We start from the raw sequence: 17,483 nt of genomic DNA, 5'->3' as shown, positions 1-17,483 counted from the left end.
GCAAGGATGATTGACCTTCAACAACCACAGCCAGTGCAAGGTATGACTCTAGCCATGGCAGGATGTTGTCCAGGTCTTGATGCAGGCAAGCATGCACCATCTCATTTTCTGAGGAGATGCAAATGGAATTGAACATTGTGCAATCATTAGCGAACATCCCCCTCACAATGGAAGGTCACTAGTGAAGCAGCTGGAGATGTATGGGTGCAGTAAAGCTGGGAGTAAGTTGACCGTATCATTGAACACATGGGTTGTGGAAGGACATGGTGATACTTCCTGAGAATTGTCATCAATTGGGAAATGAGAGCTAAGCTAGCACGGTTACAATGCATGTCATAAACACAAATAATCATAACTCACACTTACATTTGAATAATATTTGCAAAGCATTTCAATGCTCTCCTTACGTAACTATTGTATTAACAATATCAGCAGCTTAGTTTCTTACTTGTATCACAAAGGCCACAAACGACTATAGTGGTCACTGTGAGGGTTTGTGAGATTGCTAGAGCTTTGATGCGATTGTTGGCTCTACACTAAACCAGCAGAAGTCTTTTTCCATGTTATAGCTGCCTCATTTTGTCCTTTCCTCCTCTCTTGAACTGTGGCCTTGCTAATGTCTGGCTGACAGGACAAGTTGTTCTTGGGGCCTTCTGGGGCTCGTGGGCATGACTCTTGCATCACAGTCAGAATTTTGTGGATGCTAGATCTACCTGGAGACCCAAGCACAAAACTCTAGGCTGACACCCAACTGCAGTGCTAAGGAAGTGCTGTAGCATCAAAGGTGCAGGTTTTCAGATGCGATATTAAACTGAGGCTTTACTTGCTATCTCGTGGATATGAAAGCTCTCTTGGTGTTATTCTGAAGAGTTATTCACAGTGTCCTGATTAAAATAAGATTTCTGGCTAAATCTACATTAGTGTATGTGGGAACTTGCTGTGCTCCCACATTATATCAGTAACTACACCTCAAAGGTACTTCAGTGTTACTTTCAAAGGCTTTGGGAGGCACTTGATAGATGTAAACCTTTCTTTGTTACACGGCTACAGCACAGAAATCAGCCACTCAGCCCCTCTGGTGAATGCAAGCAAAATGTCATGATGAGCTTTCATGTAGTTGTTTAGGGAGTGAACAAGATGTACAATCTCATCTTCAAGGCAGCCAATCCAGACACTGTGCTTATTCATTTTCCATCAGGGGAAGGAGTGGGGAAGGCATAGAGAATGGGGGTATCGATCTGAGGTGAAAACTCATGCCCTAGGTTGAAGCACTTAGACCAACAGTATCTACTTGACCTCGTCTGAAACCAGCGACCCGGTTGGAGGTCAGAGGTCTGCCCTGAGCCTCTGGTCGGTATTGACTGTGTAAACTTCACTAACAATTTAGGCATAGATAGGGTGAATGCACATAGTCTTTTTCCCAGGGAAAGAGAATCAAGAGACTTTTCAAGACCCTTCACCTGGATATCGACTGTCCATTTCCCTCCACAAATGCTGCCTGACCCACTGAGTTCCTCCAGCAGTCTTTGTTGCTCCAATGTAGTAAAACTTCCCTGCACTGCCTCCGAGGCAGATATATCTGAAAAATAACTCCGTCCTCAAGTCTCACCAAAGCCCACTGCAGTACAATTATAATGAGGCTTCCTTTGTCACTGGAAAGCAATGCTGATTAACCTTGCTCAACCAAAGGCCCCTGATGGGTGTGATTATACTGTAAGTATCCTGACTGGTTGCGTCTCGGCCTGGTACGGAAATTCCAACGCACGAGAATGCAAGAGGCTGCAGAGAGTTGTGGACACAGCCCGGTTCATTATGGGCACAGCCCTCCCCACCATTGACAGCATCTACAAGAGGGACTGCCTCAGGAAGGCGGCATCTATCATTAGAGATCCCCACCATCCGGGTCATGCCTTCTTCTCGCTGCTACTGTCAGGCAGGAGGTACAGAAGCCTCTAGTCCTACACCATCAGGTTCAGGAACAGCAACTTCCCTACAACCATCAGGTTCTTGAACTGACCTGCACAACCCTAACCCTACCTCAGCAATGGAACACAATGAACCACCTTTTGCACTGCCATAGACTTGTCTTTTGCACTGTCTTGCTTTTGCACAGTCTTTTTATAACTATATGGTATACATTTTATGTATAATTTATATTCTGTGTGTTGATCATACCTACATGCCTGTGATGCTGCTGCAAGCAAGTTTTTCATTGTACCTGTACCACACCGTCCTTGTGCACATGACAATAAATTTGATTTGACTTGACTTGAGACCAGAGAGAGGCCATGCATTTGTTTTACTGTAGCCAACAGTATTGATCAAAAACACATTTCCATTACATTTGACCAGAGCTCTTGAGTAGTTTTTTTTTCTTTAAGTGGTTAAACCTTGTTTTTGAGTACCTGCAGCATCCTGAACTATTGGGACATCACTTTTAATCGGAGTGGGAGCAGCAATGGTCGGGCTGAGACCGGGCGTGCTGGTTGGTATGACAACATTCCTGGTGGATCCAAGAGTCGCGCTGAGCAGAGAGTGTGAGAGACAGGATGGAGAGAGGAGGAATGGCAGTGAAGAATGGGTGGTTCGGAACAAGGCTTGTGGCAAGGATGGAGATGGTGCATTGCGGGTAGCGTCAGCAGCAGGAGTAACCGGGCAGCCTAAAAGAATATTCGGGAAAGCAGAAGGAGAAACAAAACAAAAGGAAAATGAAATCACAGCCAGGCACCACAGTGAAAAGATGAAAATGGAGAAGCAGTAAAAATGATCAACTTAAACAAGTTATAGTCACAGCAATGGAAGTTATACTGCTGGCATGTCTGTGTGTGTACTTGCACCCCATTATCGTTCTGTTATCTCTGAGATTTTAAAGTATTAAGTACAGAGGTCCTTCATATGTTTCTCTCCTCTCCTCTGTCATTTTTCTTTCTTTCTCTCCTGTCACCCGCTCCCTCTCACCTCCTCTCTTTTACCCCCTCTCCTTTCTCCTTCCCTATTTCTCTTCACTGCTCTCTCTCTCTCTCTATCTTCTCTCTTGATCCTCTCTTTTTCTATTGTCTGTTTCTCTTTCTATCCTTTCCTCTCTATTCCTGCCTCTCCATTCAACTCTGTTCCATCATGTCTGTTGCTGCATCACAGCACAGGTAGATTACCACTAACAAACTGTTCAAAGGAGATGTGCTTCTTTGATGAGCTCCACCTTCATCTCATTCCATAACCTTCAGCCTCTCCAGATGTTTACATCTGTGCTTGATGTACTAACCACCTCCTGCTGACATTAAATTCTTGGCTTCTTAGACTGTCATTGGTCATTTCAGTTACATTCACAGTGAAACACCCACCAAGTGCCTCAGTCTGCCCTGGTTACATTATTCCACCTGTTTTCCCACTTCTAGATTCTTTTAGACCGTCTCGGCCAAGGCCAACAATTTCAGATCACAGGTTCTGCTCTCACCTCGTCACAACCTCATTCCTCCACCCTTTCCCCCCACCCATCATATTCCGTGACCTCTGAACTTGCTCAAAACAACATCATATCTGCAACAGTTCAGATCACTGACCTGAAATGTCGACCATTCCCTGCCCACAGTTGCCCATTGGGTACTTCCAGCCTTTTCAGTTTGTACTTATTTCCTGACCTTATTTATTTGAACTCCTAGCAACAGGCCCATCCTAGACAAAGACCTCCTGACACTGTAGAGGTTGCCTGGTTCAACATTAAACTCAGTGGAGGGCTGTGATGGTTGGGAACCTCACCTGCCGTGCTGCTTTCGTTTCCGACTGGCGTGCTGGTGCAGCTACGGTCTGGAACCGAAGACTCAGAGGACAGGCCAGCTGGGCTGGTGGCCGTGGCGTAGTCCATGCACTCATCTGTTTCCATGTCCATCATGTTAGATGTTGATGTCACAGCTGAAGAGCCACTGGTGGCAGCCATGTTCCCGGTGACATCATCACTCCTGGGCCCCTGCAGAGAAAGAGCCAAGGTTAAGAGGGCAAGAAGTAAAGTTCGTGCAGAGAGGGATAAGACGCATAGATACCCCTCACCCGCTCCACCATATGTCCAGCAGGAGTCCTGTTCACCTGGTCCAAGAATGGCATGGAATGTTCCTTCCGCCAATGCACCTCACAGATTGTCTATCCTAATCAAAGACAGGGCTCACCTTTTCATCATTAAAACCAAGGCCTTGATCAAAATCCATCAGTCTGTCAACAAAGTATGTCTTTCAAATATCTCTTTATAAATTACTTATGATTGGATGAATTTTCCTAGCTCTACAGGAAGCAATCAATTGGATCTCCCTTACCTAAACCTTTAAACCGTATAGATCTGTAGGTGAGGGTTTCTCTTCACCACCTTTAGGTTGTCAAGCATGGGACATTTTTTCGGGTGCAATCACCATAAATGCACACGCCAATTCAAATATGGCCTACCTATACATCCCCACCTCTCAATAATCCACAGACCACACTTATAGGTCAGACGTTGAAGAAATTGCGTTGTGTGTAATCTCATCTGGCTGGTGGTTATGTGGAGAACCACTGGTGATGCCCTCCTCATTTGTCAGCCCACCTCTGACCTTCGTCTCTCTTTGGATCAGCTCTGACCCTTGTGCTTGCACATGGCAAAGGAGGATGTCAGAGACGAACTGGAGACCAGATGTCAGTGCATCTGACCTCCTGTGTACCTTTCAAATCACGTAGATGCCACGGCCAAGAAAGCTCACCAGCGCCTCTACTTCCTCAGGAGGCTAAAGAAATTTGGTTTGTCCCCTTTGCCTCTCACCAACTTTTACCGATGCACCACAGAAAGCATCCTATCTGAATGTATCACGGCTTGGTACAGCAACTGTTCTGTCCAGGACCACAAGAAGCTGCAGAGAGTTGTGGACACAGCCCAGCGCATCATGGACACCAGCCTCCCCTCCTTGGACTCTGTCTTTACTTCTCGTTGTCATGGTGTAGCAGCCAGCATAATCAAAGACCCCACCCACCTGGGACATTCTCTCTTCTCTCCTCTTCCATCGGGTAGAAGAACAGGTTCTACCTTGTTGTGACCTTGCACCTTATTGCACTGCACTTTCTCTGTAGCTGTGACACTTTACTCTGTACTGTTATTGTTTTTACCTGTACTACATCAATGCACTCTGTACTGGCTCAATGTAACTGCACTGTGTAATGAATTGACCTGTAAGATCAGTTTGTAAGACAAGTTTTTCACTGTACCTCGGTACAAGTGACAATAATAAACCAATAAACCTGAGCTCATGGAATGAAACACAAACATCTTGTGCTGAGAGCCCAGGGGCTCTTTGAATCTGTCCCCTCAGCTTTATGCTGTCCATTTCAATTGGACAGGCTGCCAATCTTCATTGCAAAGTAAATACAGATAAGTGCCTTGTTCACTTTATTTTACTTTATCTTAATGTTTTTAATTAATTTCTAATAACTTAGGTATTTCTGAATTTTTTTTGTTTGCATTTTTTAGAATAATTTTAATATTTCAATCGTTGAACTGTCTTCAAATGTCAAAATGTCATCAGGGCAATCCAGGGGCAAGGCCTCAGAATCCGACACTTGAGGCCTAGTCACTCCTTGCAGTCCCCATCGTCTTGTGGGATGTCCCCAGAAGCCAGGTTTCCTTGTTGATCCACCCCATTGCATAAGTATGGATGCGGGGAGAGTCCTGGATATCGGGAGTGAATAGCGGTGAGAATCTACCAATGCTGGCACTTTCCTTTTACTAATCACCAGGAAACCATCTGGACCAGCCACATAAATACTGTGGCTACAAGAACAGGTCAGGGGCTGTGGTGAGTAACCCTAAAGTGTTTCCACCATCTACAAGGCACATTTCATGAGTATGTTGGAATACTCTTCACTTGCTTGGATGAATGCAGCTTCAACAACTCTCAAGAAACTTGTCACCATCCAGGTCAAAGCAGCCCATTTGATCGGCACCTCACCCACCACGTGAAATGTTCCCTCCCTCCATCATTATTGCACCATGACTCCTGTGTGTGCCTTTTACAAAATGCACTGCAGTTTCTCTCCAAGGTTTCTTCAACAGTACCTCCCAAACCTCTGACAATAAATGGACAAATCAAAAGCAAAGGAACAAAATCGCCTGCAGATTTCCCTCCCAGTCACACACTACCGTTCCCACTGCTTCATTGTCACTGGGTCTAAATCATTGAACCCCCTTCCCTAGAGCACTGCAGGGACACAGAGCCTTGCTGTTCTATTAGGGGCTCACTAACCCTTTCTCAAGGGTTATTAAGAACAGGCAATAAATACTGGCCTCTGGAGTGACACTTCAAAGCCTGTGAATGAATCGTACCTCAGAGAACTACTAGTTAGTCTGTGTAAGACTGGGCCATGGTGCTATGCAGGAACTATGTCAGTGCCTAGCCCTGGTCAGACTGCTAGAGGAAAGGCTGATAGCTGACTTTTCAGCGTGGGGTAAGGGGTACCAGAGGTGAAAGGAAGCTGGTATGCTGTACTGGTAGGAATATGGACAAAGCTGGGTTTGTCATATGACTGGATGTCGCACTGCTGCCTCCCAGCTCCAGCACCTCGGGTTCAACCCTGACCTCCACTGCTGCTTGTGTGGAGTTTGTATGTTCTACCTGTTTCCCTTGTGCTCCAGTTTCTTTCTGTGTCCCAAAGTAACGCCAGTCCCACAGATTAATTGGCCACTGTGAATTGCACCTAGTGGGTAGGTGAGTGGGGGGAGTTGGTGAGAACGTGGAGAATGAAAGAATGGGATTAGTGTAAGATTGGTGTAAATGAGTCCATGATGGTCCTCAAGGACTCAGTGGGCCAAAGGGCCTGTTTCTAAGACTGTACTGGTATGAAATCTAAATTAATCTTATCCCAGGGAATGGGCATGGAGCCAGTGAACATGAAGGTCAGTAGGAGCAACAGTGCCTTTGCAACTCATTCTAAATTGACTCCATTTGGCCAAGAACTGTCCAGTTCCTCCACTCCACATTTCTACCATAAATACCATCCACCTTATATCTCATTGCTACCTTAACAACAGCTCTGCTGGCCGGGAGATCTGAGCTCCCGAAACCCTAGCTCTGTGCAAGTGTCCTCCATGGGATCTGGATGCGCTGATCCACTGGAAGCGCCTTTTTCACCAGGAAACAAGCAGTTTCCTGGTGAAAAAGGTGCTTAAGAACTGCTGCACTTTGATATAAGCGTGACAGTGTAATTCCATTCTTTGAGCAGGGGTGTTCTCCACAGTGTCTCAGCCAATATTTTCAACCAAAAATGCCTAAAACAGATTATCTGATTGTTATTACACTGTGGTTTATGTCAGCCTGCTGTGTGCAGATACTGAAATCGGATAGAATCATAGAATTGTACACAGAAATGGGCACTTTGGCCCACCTCAACCACACTGACCATGATGCTATCTACAGTAATCCCATTTCCCTGCATTAGGCCCTTATCCCTCTATGCCTTTCTTATCTAAATACCTACCCAAATGCCTTTTAAATGTTGTAATTGTATCTGTCTCTACCACTTCCTCTGGCAGCTTGTTCCAGATATTCACTACCCTCTGTGAGAAAAACCTGCCCTGGGAAAAAGACACTGACAATCTATCCTACCTACAGTAACTGCTTCTGTTGATTAAAGGAATGCACCAAAATGCATTTTAAGTGTTGCAAAAATGGTATAAAATTGCCTTTGGAAACCACTGTGGCACGGCTTACTGGATGAGGGGGGGTATTTGAAGGGAGCTTACTTAACTCTGCATCAACCATGCACCTCATCCAGGGTCTGAATTAACTCATTGGTGACACTGGAAGAAGGCAAAATTCATACAAAGAATGGAATATTTTACCTTCGTACTTCCTTCCAGCACTATAAACCTCCCTGATCTCTCCGCTCCTCTAGTTTTGCCCTCTTGATCACCCCTGAATTGAATCGCTCCCCAATTAGCGACTGTGCCTTCAGTGGCCGAGGCCACTAGCTCCAGACTTCTCTCCAATTCACTTTCTTTAAAGCTTTTCTCCTTGACCAATCCATTGGTTAGCTGCCCCGAATTTCCTTGTGTGGCTCACTGCCTAATATCTTCCATGAAGCACCTTGGGACACCTTGCTGGTTAAATACTTTGTTGTTATCAGCTAAGAATTTTTATTAATAAAGTTCTCCAGTGAGATGAGAGGGGGTGGGAAGAAATGAAAATGAGGATCTTAGATTTTGATCAAACTAGAAAGGTACCTGGTTGTGGATCTTGTCGAAGTTTTTGCCCAGCATCCTCCTCATGTGCTTGCGAGAGTGGGATGTCATCTGGTGCTTAAGAAGGAAGGAGAACAGGCAGCCATCACGGATGCAGTGAAAGTGACTGTTTACCTGGTTGTACTTGCAGCCTGCAAGACACAAAAGACAAATAAACAAATAATGCATGCCTTGTCAGGCAGTATCTCCAGAGTGGAAAGCGTATCAGGATGGGCACGTAGCAACTTGCCCGTTGCCATGGGATTGACAATGATGTGTCATCACATTGCAGTCCTCCTGCATCAAATGTGCATAGGTGAGGAAAATGAATTAATGCAGAACATTAGGCCTCTGCAAACCGGTGCCCATGTTGGACTGAAGGCAGTTGCCATGGATGCCATGACATACCTATACCTGCATGCCTCAATCTTATAAATTGCTTGCTTAGTTTAGTGGGCATCTCGTTACGCCTCTGGGTTTGACTGCCGGGGGTTCAAATCCTCTGTCCCCTGCAATCTTGAGAGAACACCTGGGCATGTGTGAACTGATCTTGGGCATTTCTTCCTAGTGTGGCCAGGACAGGACAAATGGCCCATCAATTTCTACAACTCCGGAGTGGGGAAAACGCCAGTGTCTATGAGATCATTATAGAAGATGAACATATCCATTTCTCAGTATCAAACCTGATGCAGATGCTCATTGTGAATGATACCTCTTGTTCACACTTCTCTGATGTTCATCATTTGTGCTTCAACCTTTAACAATTCCTTTTTTGCCTGCATTTTGTGTGATACACTTGACAGCAGCCCCAAAACACTATTGAAAAGCACATGCAAGAACCTCCACAGAGTAATGTGGTAAATGCCCCTGAGAATTTGTTACCAGGATAACCCACATGTCTCCATCTGATCACACACATTCCCTTCATTCTCTCCATTCCCCTACTGTTCCTGTGACTTAAATCTTGTTTGATTTCTAACTTGTGATGAAAGACTTCAACTGTCAACCTTGCTTCTCTCTCCGCAGATGCTGCCCAACCTGCTGAGTGTTTCCAGCAGCTTCTGATTATGTTAACCTGCATCCCTTCAAAGCCCCATGGAAGCTATTATACCCAACTCCATTTGGGCCTCCATTTGGCTTCTCAACTGAAAGAAGGCAGCTTCAACACTGTGCCACCATGCAGCATCAGTCTTGATATTAGTACTTAGGTCTTTGAAGTGATCTTAAGCCCCCAACCTTCTGCTGCAAAGGGCAGAGAACTACTCTTTGAGGCACTGCTAAGTTACAGTTATATGGTGGTTAGGTAGCATGTGAGGGCTTTTGATCTGGGCACATGCGATCAAATCCCATCAAGGCAGCTGGGGAATTTAATTCAGTTAAATAGATCCCAAAATGATCAGGGAACCCCCCTGATGGATTGAAAGTGTGAGGAGGGGTGGAGGGATTGATGGAAACATCTGGGATCCTTTTGGGTCTTGACAGGATGGATGTGGAGATTTTTCCCTTTGTAGGAGAATCTAGAACTCACGGTCACTTTTAAGATTTCGTCATCGATTTAAAACAGATGTAATGTTTTTTTTCTCAAGAAGGTCATGAAGCTTTGGAACTTTCTTCCTCAAAGAGCAGTGAAAGCAGAGACTTTGAATACTTTTAAGGCCAAGTTCTACAGCACGGAAACAGGTCCTTCAGCCAAACTGTTCCATGCTGACCAAGGTGCTCATCCAAACTAGTCCGATTTGCCTGCATTTGGCCCATAACCTTCTAAATTATTCCTATCCATGTACCTGTCCAACTGTTTTAAAAGTTGTTATTGCATCTGCCTCAAGCACTTCCTCTGGCAGCTCACTCCATATACGTACCACCCTCTGTGCCTGTTAAATCTTCCCACCCTCACTTAAACGTATACCCTCTTGATTCCCCAACCCTGGGAAAAAGACTGAGTGCTTTCACTCTACCTATGCTCCTTAGAGGTTGATAGATACTTAATAAGGATGGGGCTGGGCAGTCAGGAATGAAGACTTGGGGTTACAATCAGATCAGCCAGGAACTTGTTAAAGGGCAAAGCAGGTTCGAAGGACTAATTGACCTCCTCAGGCTCCTGATCAGTATGTTTGATTCATTCAGCAGAAGAAATATCCCATCCTTACCCAGAGTGACCAGTATGTGACCCTAAAGCCATCCATATGATTATCTTCATAACTTCCCCTGAACTGGCCCAGCTGCTGGTTCAGGGCAACTGGATCTGGGCAACAACTGTGGGACGTGCTACCAGTAGAAACACTATACATTTTTCAATCAAACCCAGCCTGTTAAAGCTACAGTAAATCATCAGTCAGGTTTGTAATTCACCTCCTGTAATTAATAATATGCTGAATTTAATGCAAGCATATTCATAAAGGTATTATAAAGAGAAGTCATAGAGAGGATTGCAGCTGATGTGGAAAAGGTTTGTGCTTTAATCAAACCTAATTGGTTGTAGCTGAGAGCTTCAATGCAGCTTTGAAAATTAAAATGTTCTGGAGGGACTTTTTTCCCATATTTGTGTTCCTCTCCTGTGGATATAATCTCCTAAATTCTTCTCTCCTCCTGGATCTCGGCTCTGGGCTTCCTTGCAATGGTGGCTGATAAATTCCAGAGTGGAGGTGAAAGTAACCTGGTCCGGGCCAGTATAGTATACCATTAATAAAGAGGCTTCAGCATTCGGCACAGGCTACCTTTACTGGTAAGGTTGCACTGGTGAGAAATTTGTTACTTTCACCCCTGTCCTGAAGTTTCCCGGAGTTAATCATTTAAACTCCTGATGCTAACAGGGGAGCAAATCTTAAGGACCCCTAGAAAATGATGCTTTCTTCACTAATTTCAACCTGGGCCAGGGGATGGACTTTGGCCATTTTTGAGGGAGCGCTTTAAACTGAAACATATTATACACACGCTTTACGATCACAAGGTGGGAGTCCTAGTTTGACCATGTAATTTCCACACTTTTTCCCACAATTGTTCCCATCTCCAGCACTTCCTCTGGCAGCTTCTTCCATATACCCACCACCCTCTGTATGAGAACTTGCCCATCAGATTCCTTTGAAATCTTTCCCCTCTCACCTTAAACCAATGCCCACTAGTTTTAAGCTCCCCTACCCTGGGAAAATGAGTGTGACCATCCACCTTATTTATCTCCTTTCATGATTTTATAAACCTCTATAACGTCACCCCTCAGCCTCCATCACTCCAGGGGAAACAGACCCAGCCTATCCAGTCTCCTAACTCAAACCCTCCAGTCCTGGCAATGTCCTTGTGAATCTTGTCTGCACCCTCTCCAGCTTAATCACATCCTTCCTTTAGCTCAGCGACTAGAACCGCACACAAATACTCCCAAGTACAGTCTCAACAACATGACCTCTCCCGCAGGCATGTATACAAATTAGAAGCAAGAACAGGCCACTTGGACTCGAGAACTTGCATCAATTGACTCATCTGATTGTGACCTCAACTCTGCTTTCTTGTCTGTCCCTGGTGATTAGATCATCCCAGATGGGAGAAAGACTGTTGACTGGGTGGCAGACAGGAGGTCACATGGTGAGATCTGCAGGGAAACATCCAATCAGAATCAGCAACCCTATTTAGGAATCATGGACCCAGTTCAAGCCCAAGTTTTCAGGATGCTCCGGTGTCAGGAATCCAGCCGGATTTTTCTCCCTTCTGAAATGACCTGGTCAGAAACTTATCCTGGCCTTACTGGAAGGCCACTGATCACTGTACAACCACAGTAACAGAGGGTCAATTAATTGAAGGCAATGGCATTTTGCAAATGGACAAACTGGGAGCAAACTCTGCAGCAAATTCTCTGCGCTAATGTGGAGGGGTTGAATATAAGAACTGGGGAGTCACTGGATCAGAAGCCAATGTGTGGACAACCTAAGGTGCGACAGCAGTCTTTAGTTGATTAACAATGAAACATATTTTAGATTTTGTTACATCGTACTGAGTGGAAAATGTAACCCTAAATGTATTTTGGCCACTATCCCAGCAAGCATTAATGGCTTCCTTTCAGCACCTCACTTCCCAAGGGCTGTGTGACACACACAACCTCACAACTGGCAGTTGATGTGGTAAATTATAAAGAAGTAGCCATGGATGTCAACACTTCTCAGGATTTTCCCTTGAGGAGCATTCCTTCAGTCTAGTAACCCACAGAGAACTTCTGATGTAAAAGCTGGCTGAGCTGGTGTCTACCTTTGTATTAGAGTCATAGAACCATACAGCATGGAAGCAGGCCTTTTGGCCCACCACGTCCACACCATCCAGTGAGCACCCTTCACATTAATCCCATTTTCCAACACTTGGCCCTTAGCCTTCTGTGCCTTCTCCAACCCCTCAACCCTCCATAATCTGCAGCCCACTATGGCTGTTTGTAGCTCCCCCATTTACATTGCCCCATCACTGGCAGCTGTGAACCTAACCTCTGGAATTTCCTTGCTCTCTCAACCTCACTTTTCTACATTCTCTCTCCTTAAACTCAACCTCTTCGACTTGCCCTGATGTTTCTGTAGGTGTCCTTTAGCCGAGAAGACCTTGAGCTGCTCTGTCACATTAACATCATTATATAAGTTCAAGTTGCTGTAAAACAGGTCCCTCCTTTGCTCTTTGGTTTCTCACCCAGCCTGCCGCACTCTTCCCGCTTGGTGAAGTACTTGAACCCATTGGCAGCTCGTCTCTCTGCCTTTTCGTGCTTTTTGATGTGCCAGGGGAGCTTTGTTGTGATGTTAGTCACAAAGTTGCAGAAAGGCCGTAGACAGTGATAATGTCCTCTCATACGGAACTCACATTGCTGCAATGGAAGAGAAGCACGTTGTTAGATCACAGCAGGCTTCTGATATTATATAACATGTGACTGGGCTCTCCATGACATTATATCACCCCTACTGACCCTGAATTAAACTGTTGCATTCCTGGAATGATATATAGATCAGACCAGGTAAGGCTGGTAGATTTCTTTTCCTGAAGAACATTAGTGGACCAGATGATTTTTCTGTTAGTTTTGGAGTTGCTGATACTGATCTGGTTCTTAGGTAGTCCATCAGGGTTGAGGATGTCTTGCTTCCATTCCAATTCTATAGGCTCTGAGGGGAGTCATGAGGGCAAGGTGGAACCCACAGATCCTGCCACAAATGGGGCAAGGGTTACTCGATGGGGCTTGAAGGTGCTCCCAAATTAGAGTGAGCCAGTGGGTCACAAATCTTATCCCACAGGGAGAACCACTGAGACATCAAACTAACTCCTTCTTAACTGCAATGCCCATCCTAAGAATTATAGGACACCTCTTCCATTTTACCCTTCAGAACAAAGTCTACCTGCCCTTTGCCATCTCTTACCTGTTGTCTCACTAAGGGCAGCAATGTCATTGCCAAAGTGTCTGTTCCTCAGCTGAGAGAGTAGAACGACACTCAGGTCTGCTGGGACTGTGCAAGAGGGTCCTGACATTCCAGGTCCCGGAAGCTATACTGAGGAGTGGAAGAGAGCAGGATTTGCTGCTTTCAAGTGCTATGACTATAAACTACCTGGATGGGAGCACACATGGTGGGTAATCAGTGCTACTGTTAGAGTACAACAGGACAAGATGCTCCAATCGTAGTGCTGTAAGTACTTCTGCAAATGCCCTAAAGTAACTTCAAGTCAAAAGATAATATATAAACTTGCATTGCTCCCTTATTGACCCAATAATTGAAAACACCATCCCATGTAATAATGCTACAATTTTATAATTACGTTTTTCACATGTTACACTTTGTCTCATCAGGAATGAATAAGTTGGAACCATAGATCTAAAAATCCCTCAATTCCGGATGCCATGTGCTGCTCTTCATAAAGATGTGTTGCCTAACAATTTTAGTTTTGATAGTTGATTTCATATTAATGCAAACAGGGACGTCTCAGCGATGTAGTTAATAGAGTTGCCGCCTCAGAGTTCCAGTGACCCAGGTTCAATCCTCACTGTCTATGTGGAGTTTTCACATTCTCCCTGTGACCACGTGGGTTATTTCCTGGTGCTCCCGATTCCTCCCACATCTCAAAGACGTGCAGATTGGTAGGTTAATTTGTCATTGTAAATTGCTCTCGTGAATAGATGAGTGGTAGAATACATTGGGGGGTGGAGGTGTTGATGGAAATGTGGGGAGAATAAAATGGGATTAGTGTAGGTTTAGTGCAAGTGGGTGCTTGATGATCACATCAACATGGTGGGTTGAAGAAGCTGCTTCTGTGTCATATGACTATCTACTGTTGGTACTCATTAACAACCATTACTTATCCTAACTCAGGTGTACTGTCAGTCCCTAAATTGTCCCTAGGTACAGTGAAAAACTTGTCTTGCATACTGTTCATACAGATCAATTCATTATAACAATGCATTGGGGTAGTACAAGGTCAAACAATAACAGAGTGCAGAATAAAGTGTTACAGTTACAGAGAAAGTGCAGTGCAGGCAGACAATAAGGTGTAAGGTCATAACAAGGTAGATTATGAATTCAAGAGTCCCCTGTTGGGCCATTTCAGAAGGCATTTAGAAGTCAACACAAAGTTCACTATTACTGATTCTAGTTTTTTTTATTCCAGATTTTAATTAATTTCTCTGGCTGAATTCATTAGTCCTGGCCTTTGGATTACGAGTCCAATAACTGCTCTGGTATTGCATCCTATCATATCCTGGGATTGAACATGGGACACATCATTGGTGCCTCTATTCGTTCATGGGTAAGCTGTTCAATCCTTGCTTTTCGTTTGGTTACTGTGCTGCTGTCTCCAACCTCTCTCTATGTGCCTTTGATCTAAATGTCACCAATTACTCATCCCTCGAGGGCGCACTCCATTTTTAGCTGAGTAAATGACTGTGAACCGTTCCAGATTTACAGGTTTTTCACTTGAAGCCAATCTCTAGGAATCTGTGAACTTCAGGTGTTAAAGTGGAATAAATCTTACACCAGCTGAATGGGATTTTCTCTGAGCAAACTAAAGGACATGCAGACAAAAAAAAACACTGCAAAATTTGTGTTAATCACAGGGACAGAACACAGATCTAAAAAAGAGGAAAAAAAACAACTATGATGCCTTTCAGTACCTCAGGAGGTCCCGATGTGGTTTTGATGTTTGTGCTGGTGTTGTAATGTGGCTTTTTAGGCATCTGACAGATAAGAATGCAGAAGCTGGGTGTTGGGACTACAGTGTGGAACCTTACTAGGTTCGTCATGGAGTTAGAATTGAGTCATAGTAGGGAAATAGGCTATTCTTCAAGCACCCATTTTGCACTAATCCCATTTTATTCTCCCTTCATTCCCATCAACTCTCCCCAGATTCCACTGCTCACCTACAGGCTAGGAGCAATTTACAGTGGCCAATTAACCTACCAACCTGCATGTCTTTGGGGTGTGGGAGGAAACTGGAGCACCCAGAGGAAACCCACACGGTCACAGGAAGAATGTGCAAACTCCACACAGACAGCACCGGAGGTCAGGATTGAACTTGGGTCGCTGGAGCTGTGCCATTGTGCTGCCCCATGCTGGACTGTGGATTTGTGATGACTGTGTTAAAGCCTTGTCATTGACGTGAAATTGGGCACCTGGTGTGGGTCTACGGCAGAAGTCAAGGTCTACCGTGTCTCAGAGCTTGTTCTAGTGTGGTTGGCTTTCAGTGAGATCCAATCCTTAATTGCTTTAAATACGATTGTCACATGTACCAAGGTACAGTGAAAAACTTAGCTTTTCATGCCATCCATACAGATCATTTCATCAGATCAGTGCAATAAGGTAGTACAAGGGAAAAGCAGTAACAGAATGCAGAATAAAGTGTTATAGTTACAGAGAAAGTTCAGTGTGGGTAGACAATAAGCTGCAGGTAGACAATAAGGTGCAAGGCCATGACAAGATAGATTGTGAGATCAAGAGTCCATCTTATCATACAGGGAGACCGTTCAATAGTCTTATAACAGCAGGATAGAAGCTGTCCGTGAGCCTGGTGGTACGTGCTTTCAGGCTTTTGTATCTTCTGTCTGATGGGAGGGGAGATAAGAGAGAATGTCCAAATCCACTGAATAATATGGAGGTTTTTATCCAGAGGTTTGAATGTTTTACATAGACTGAATTGGAAATGTTAATTGTTTTGTCCGGAATGTATTGACACCTCCAGATTTCCAATTGTGCCTCTCAGACCAGTTGGGGAGGAGGTTTCAGTCTAAAGGAGCACTAAGCTGGTGGTCTGAAGATGACAATCAGCAAGGTAGATCCTACACCAGAGGGTGAACTTAGTCTGCTTACCTGATTTGGACAGAGACACTGCAGAGAGTAGTAGGAGAACTGGTCTCGTACGTTGACCAGGTTGTTGTTGGGATTGATGTGGTCTAGACAGTGTGATTCAGCTTTCCCAGACGTTTTACAGACATACTTGCAGTTTCCAAACAGACAGTGGAAGTGGAACTTGTTCGAGTATTTACAATCAGTCGCCAGGCAAGGATCACTACAGAAAATAAGAACAAAGTTAGATAAAATGCATGGTGACCAGGAAGGAAGACCTGCATTTCTATTGCACCAGTCATGGATTCAAGACATTATGAAGCTTTTGGATCGAGTGAAGTTCTTCCTGAAGTGTTGGAATGTAAGAAATACAGCAATTTGTGCACAAACAACATGTCAATGGCTGCATAGTGTGTCTTGGTGAGGTCGACAGAGGAATAAGTGTTTTCCCCTCTTTGCCAAAACAGCACCATGGAATCCTTATATCCCCCGAGGGGCATGTTAATGTTTCATCTGAAGGATGGCATTCCTACAGTGAGGTCTCCCTCTGTCCATCTCCCACAGTGAGGTCTCCCTCTGTCCATCTCCCACAGTGAGGTCTTCCTCTGTCCATCTCCCTCAGTCCAGGTCTCCCTCTGTCCTCCATCTCCCACAGTCCAGGTCTCCTCTTCCATCTCCCACAGTCCAGGTCTCCCTCTGTCCTCCATCTCCCACAGTACAGGTCTCCTCTTCCATCTCCCACAGTCCAGGTCTCCCTCTGTCCTCCATCTCCCACAGTACAGGTCTCCTCCTCCATCTCCCACAGTCCAGGTCTCCCTCTGTCCATCTCTGACAGCACAGGTCTCCCTCTGTCCTCCATCTCCCACAGTACAGGTCTCCTCCTCCATCTCCCACCGTACAGGTCTCCCTCTGTCCTTCACAGTGCAGGACTCACTTAGTCTTCACTACAGTGTCAGCAGAGTCATTTGTGCTCT

General features: G+C 45.0%; 1 protein-coding gene across 1 annotated transcript in view; it reads right to left on the bottom strand.

Moving 5' to 3' along the window:
- Positions 1 to 17,483, bottom strand: part of casz1 (castor zinc finger 1) — a gene marked incomplete at its 5' end in the record, with an annotated part of 111,256 nt that overhangs the window by 14,376 nt on the left and 79,397 nt on the right. Inside the window, 4 exons of the mRNA XM_052039503.1 lie at positions 3,757 to 3,964; positions 8,234 to 8,382; positions 12,884 to 13,055; positions 16,534 to 16,732. Of these exons, the coding sequence (XP_051895463.1) occupies positions 3,757 to 3,964; positions 8,234 to 8,382; positions 12,884 to 13,055; positions 16,534 to 16,732 (728 nt within the window). The remainder of the gene's footprint in view (positions 1 to 3,756; positions 3,965 to 8,233; positions 8,383 to 12,883; positions 13,056 to 16,533; positions 16,733 to 17,483) is intronic.

Source organism: Pristis pectinata, chromosome 26, assembly GCF_009764475.1.
Source record: "Pristis pectinata isolate sPriPec2 chromosome 26, sPriPec2.1.pri, whole genome shotgun sequence".
In the NCBI taxonomy this organism is placed as follows: Eukaryota; Metazoa; Chordata; class Chondrichthyes; order Rhinopristiformes; family Pristidae; genus Pristis; species Pristis pectinata.
This window is presented reverse-complemented; position numbering and strand designations above follow the sequence as displayed.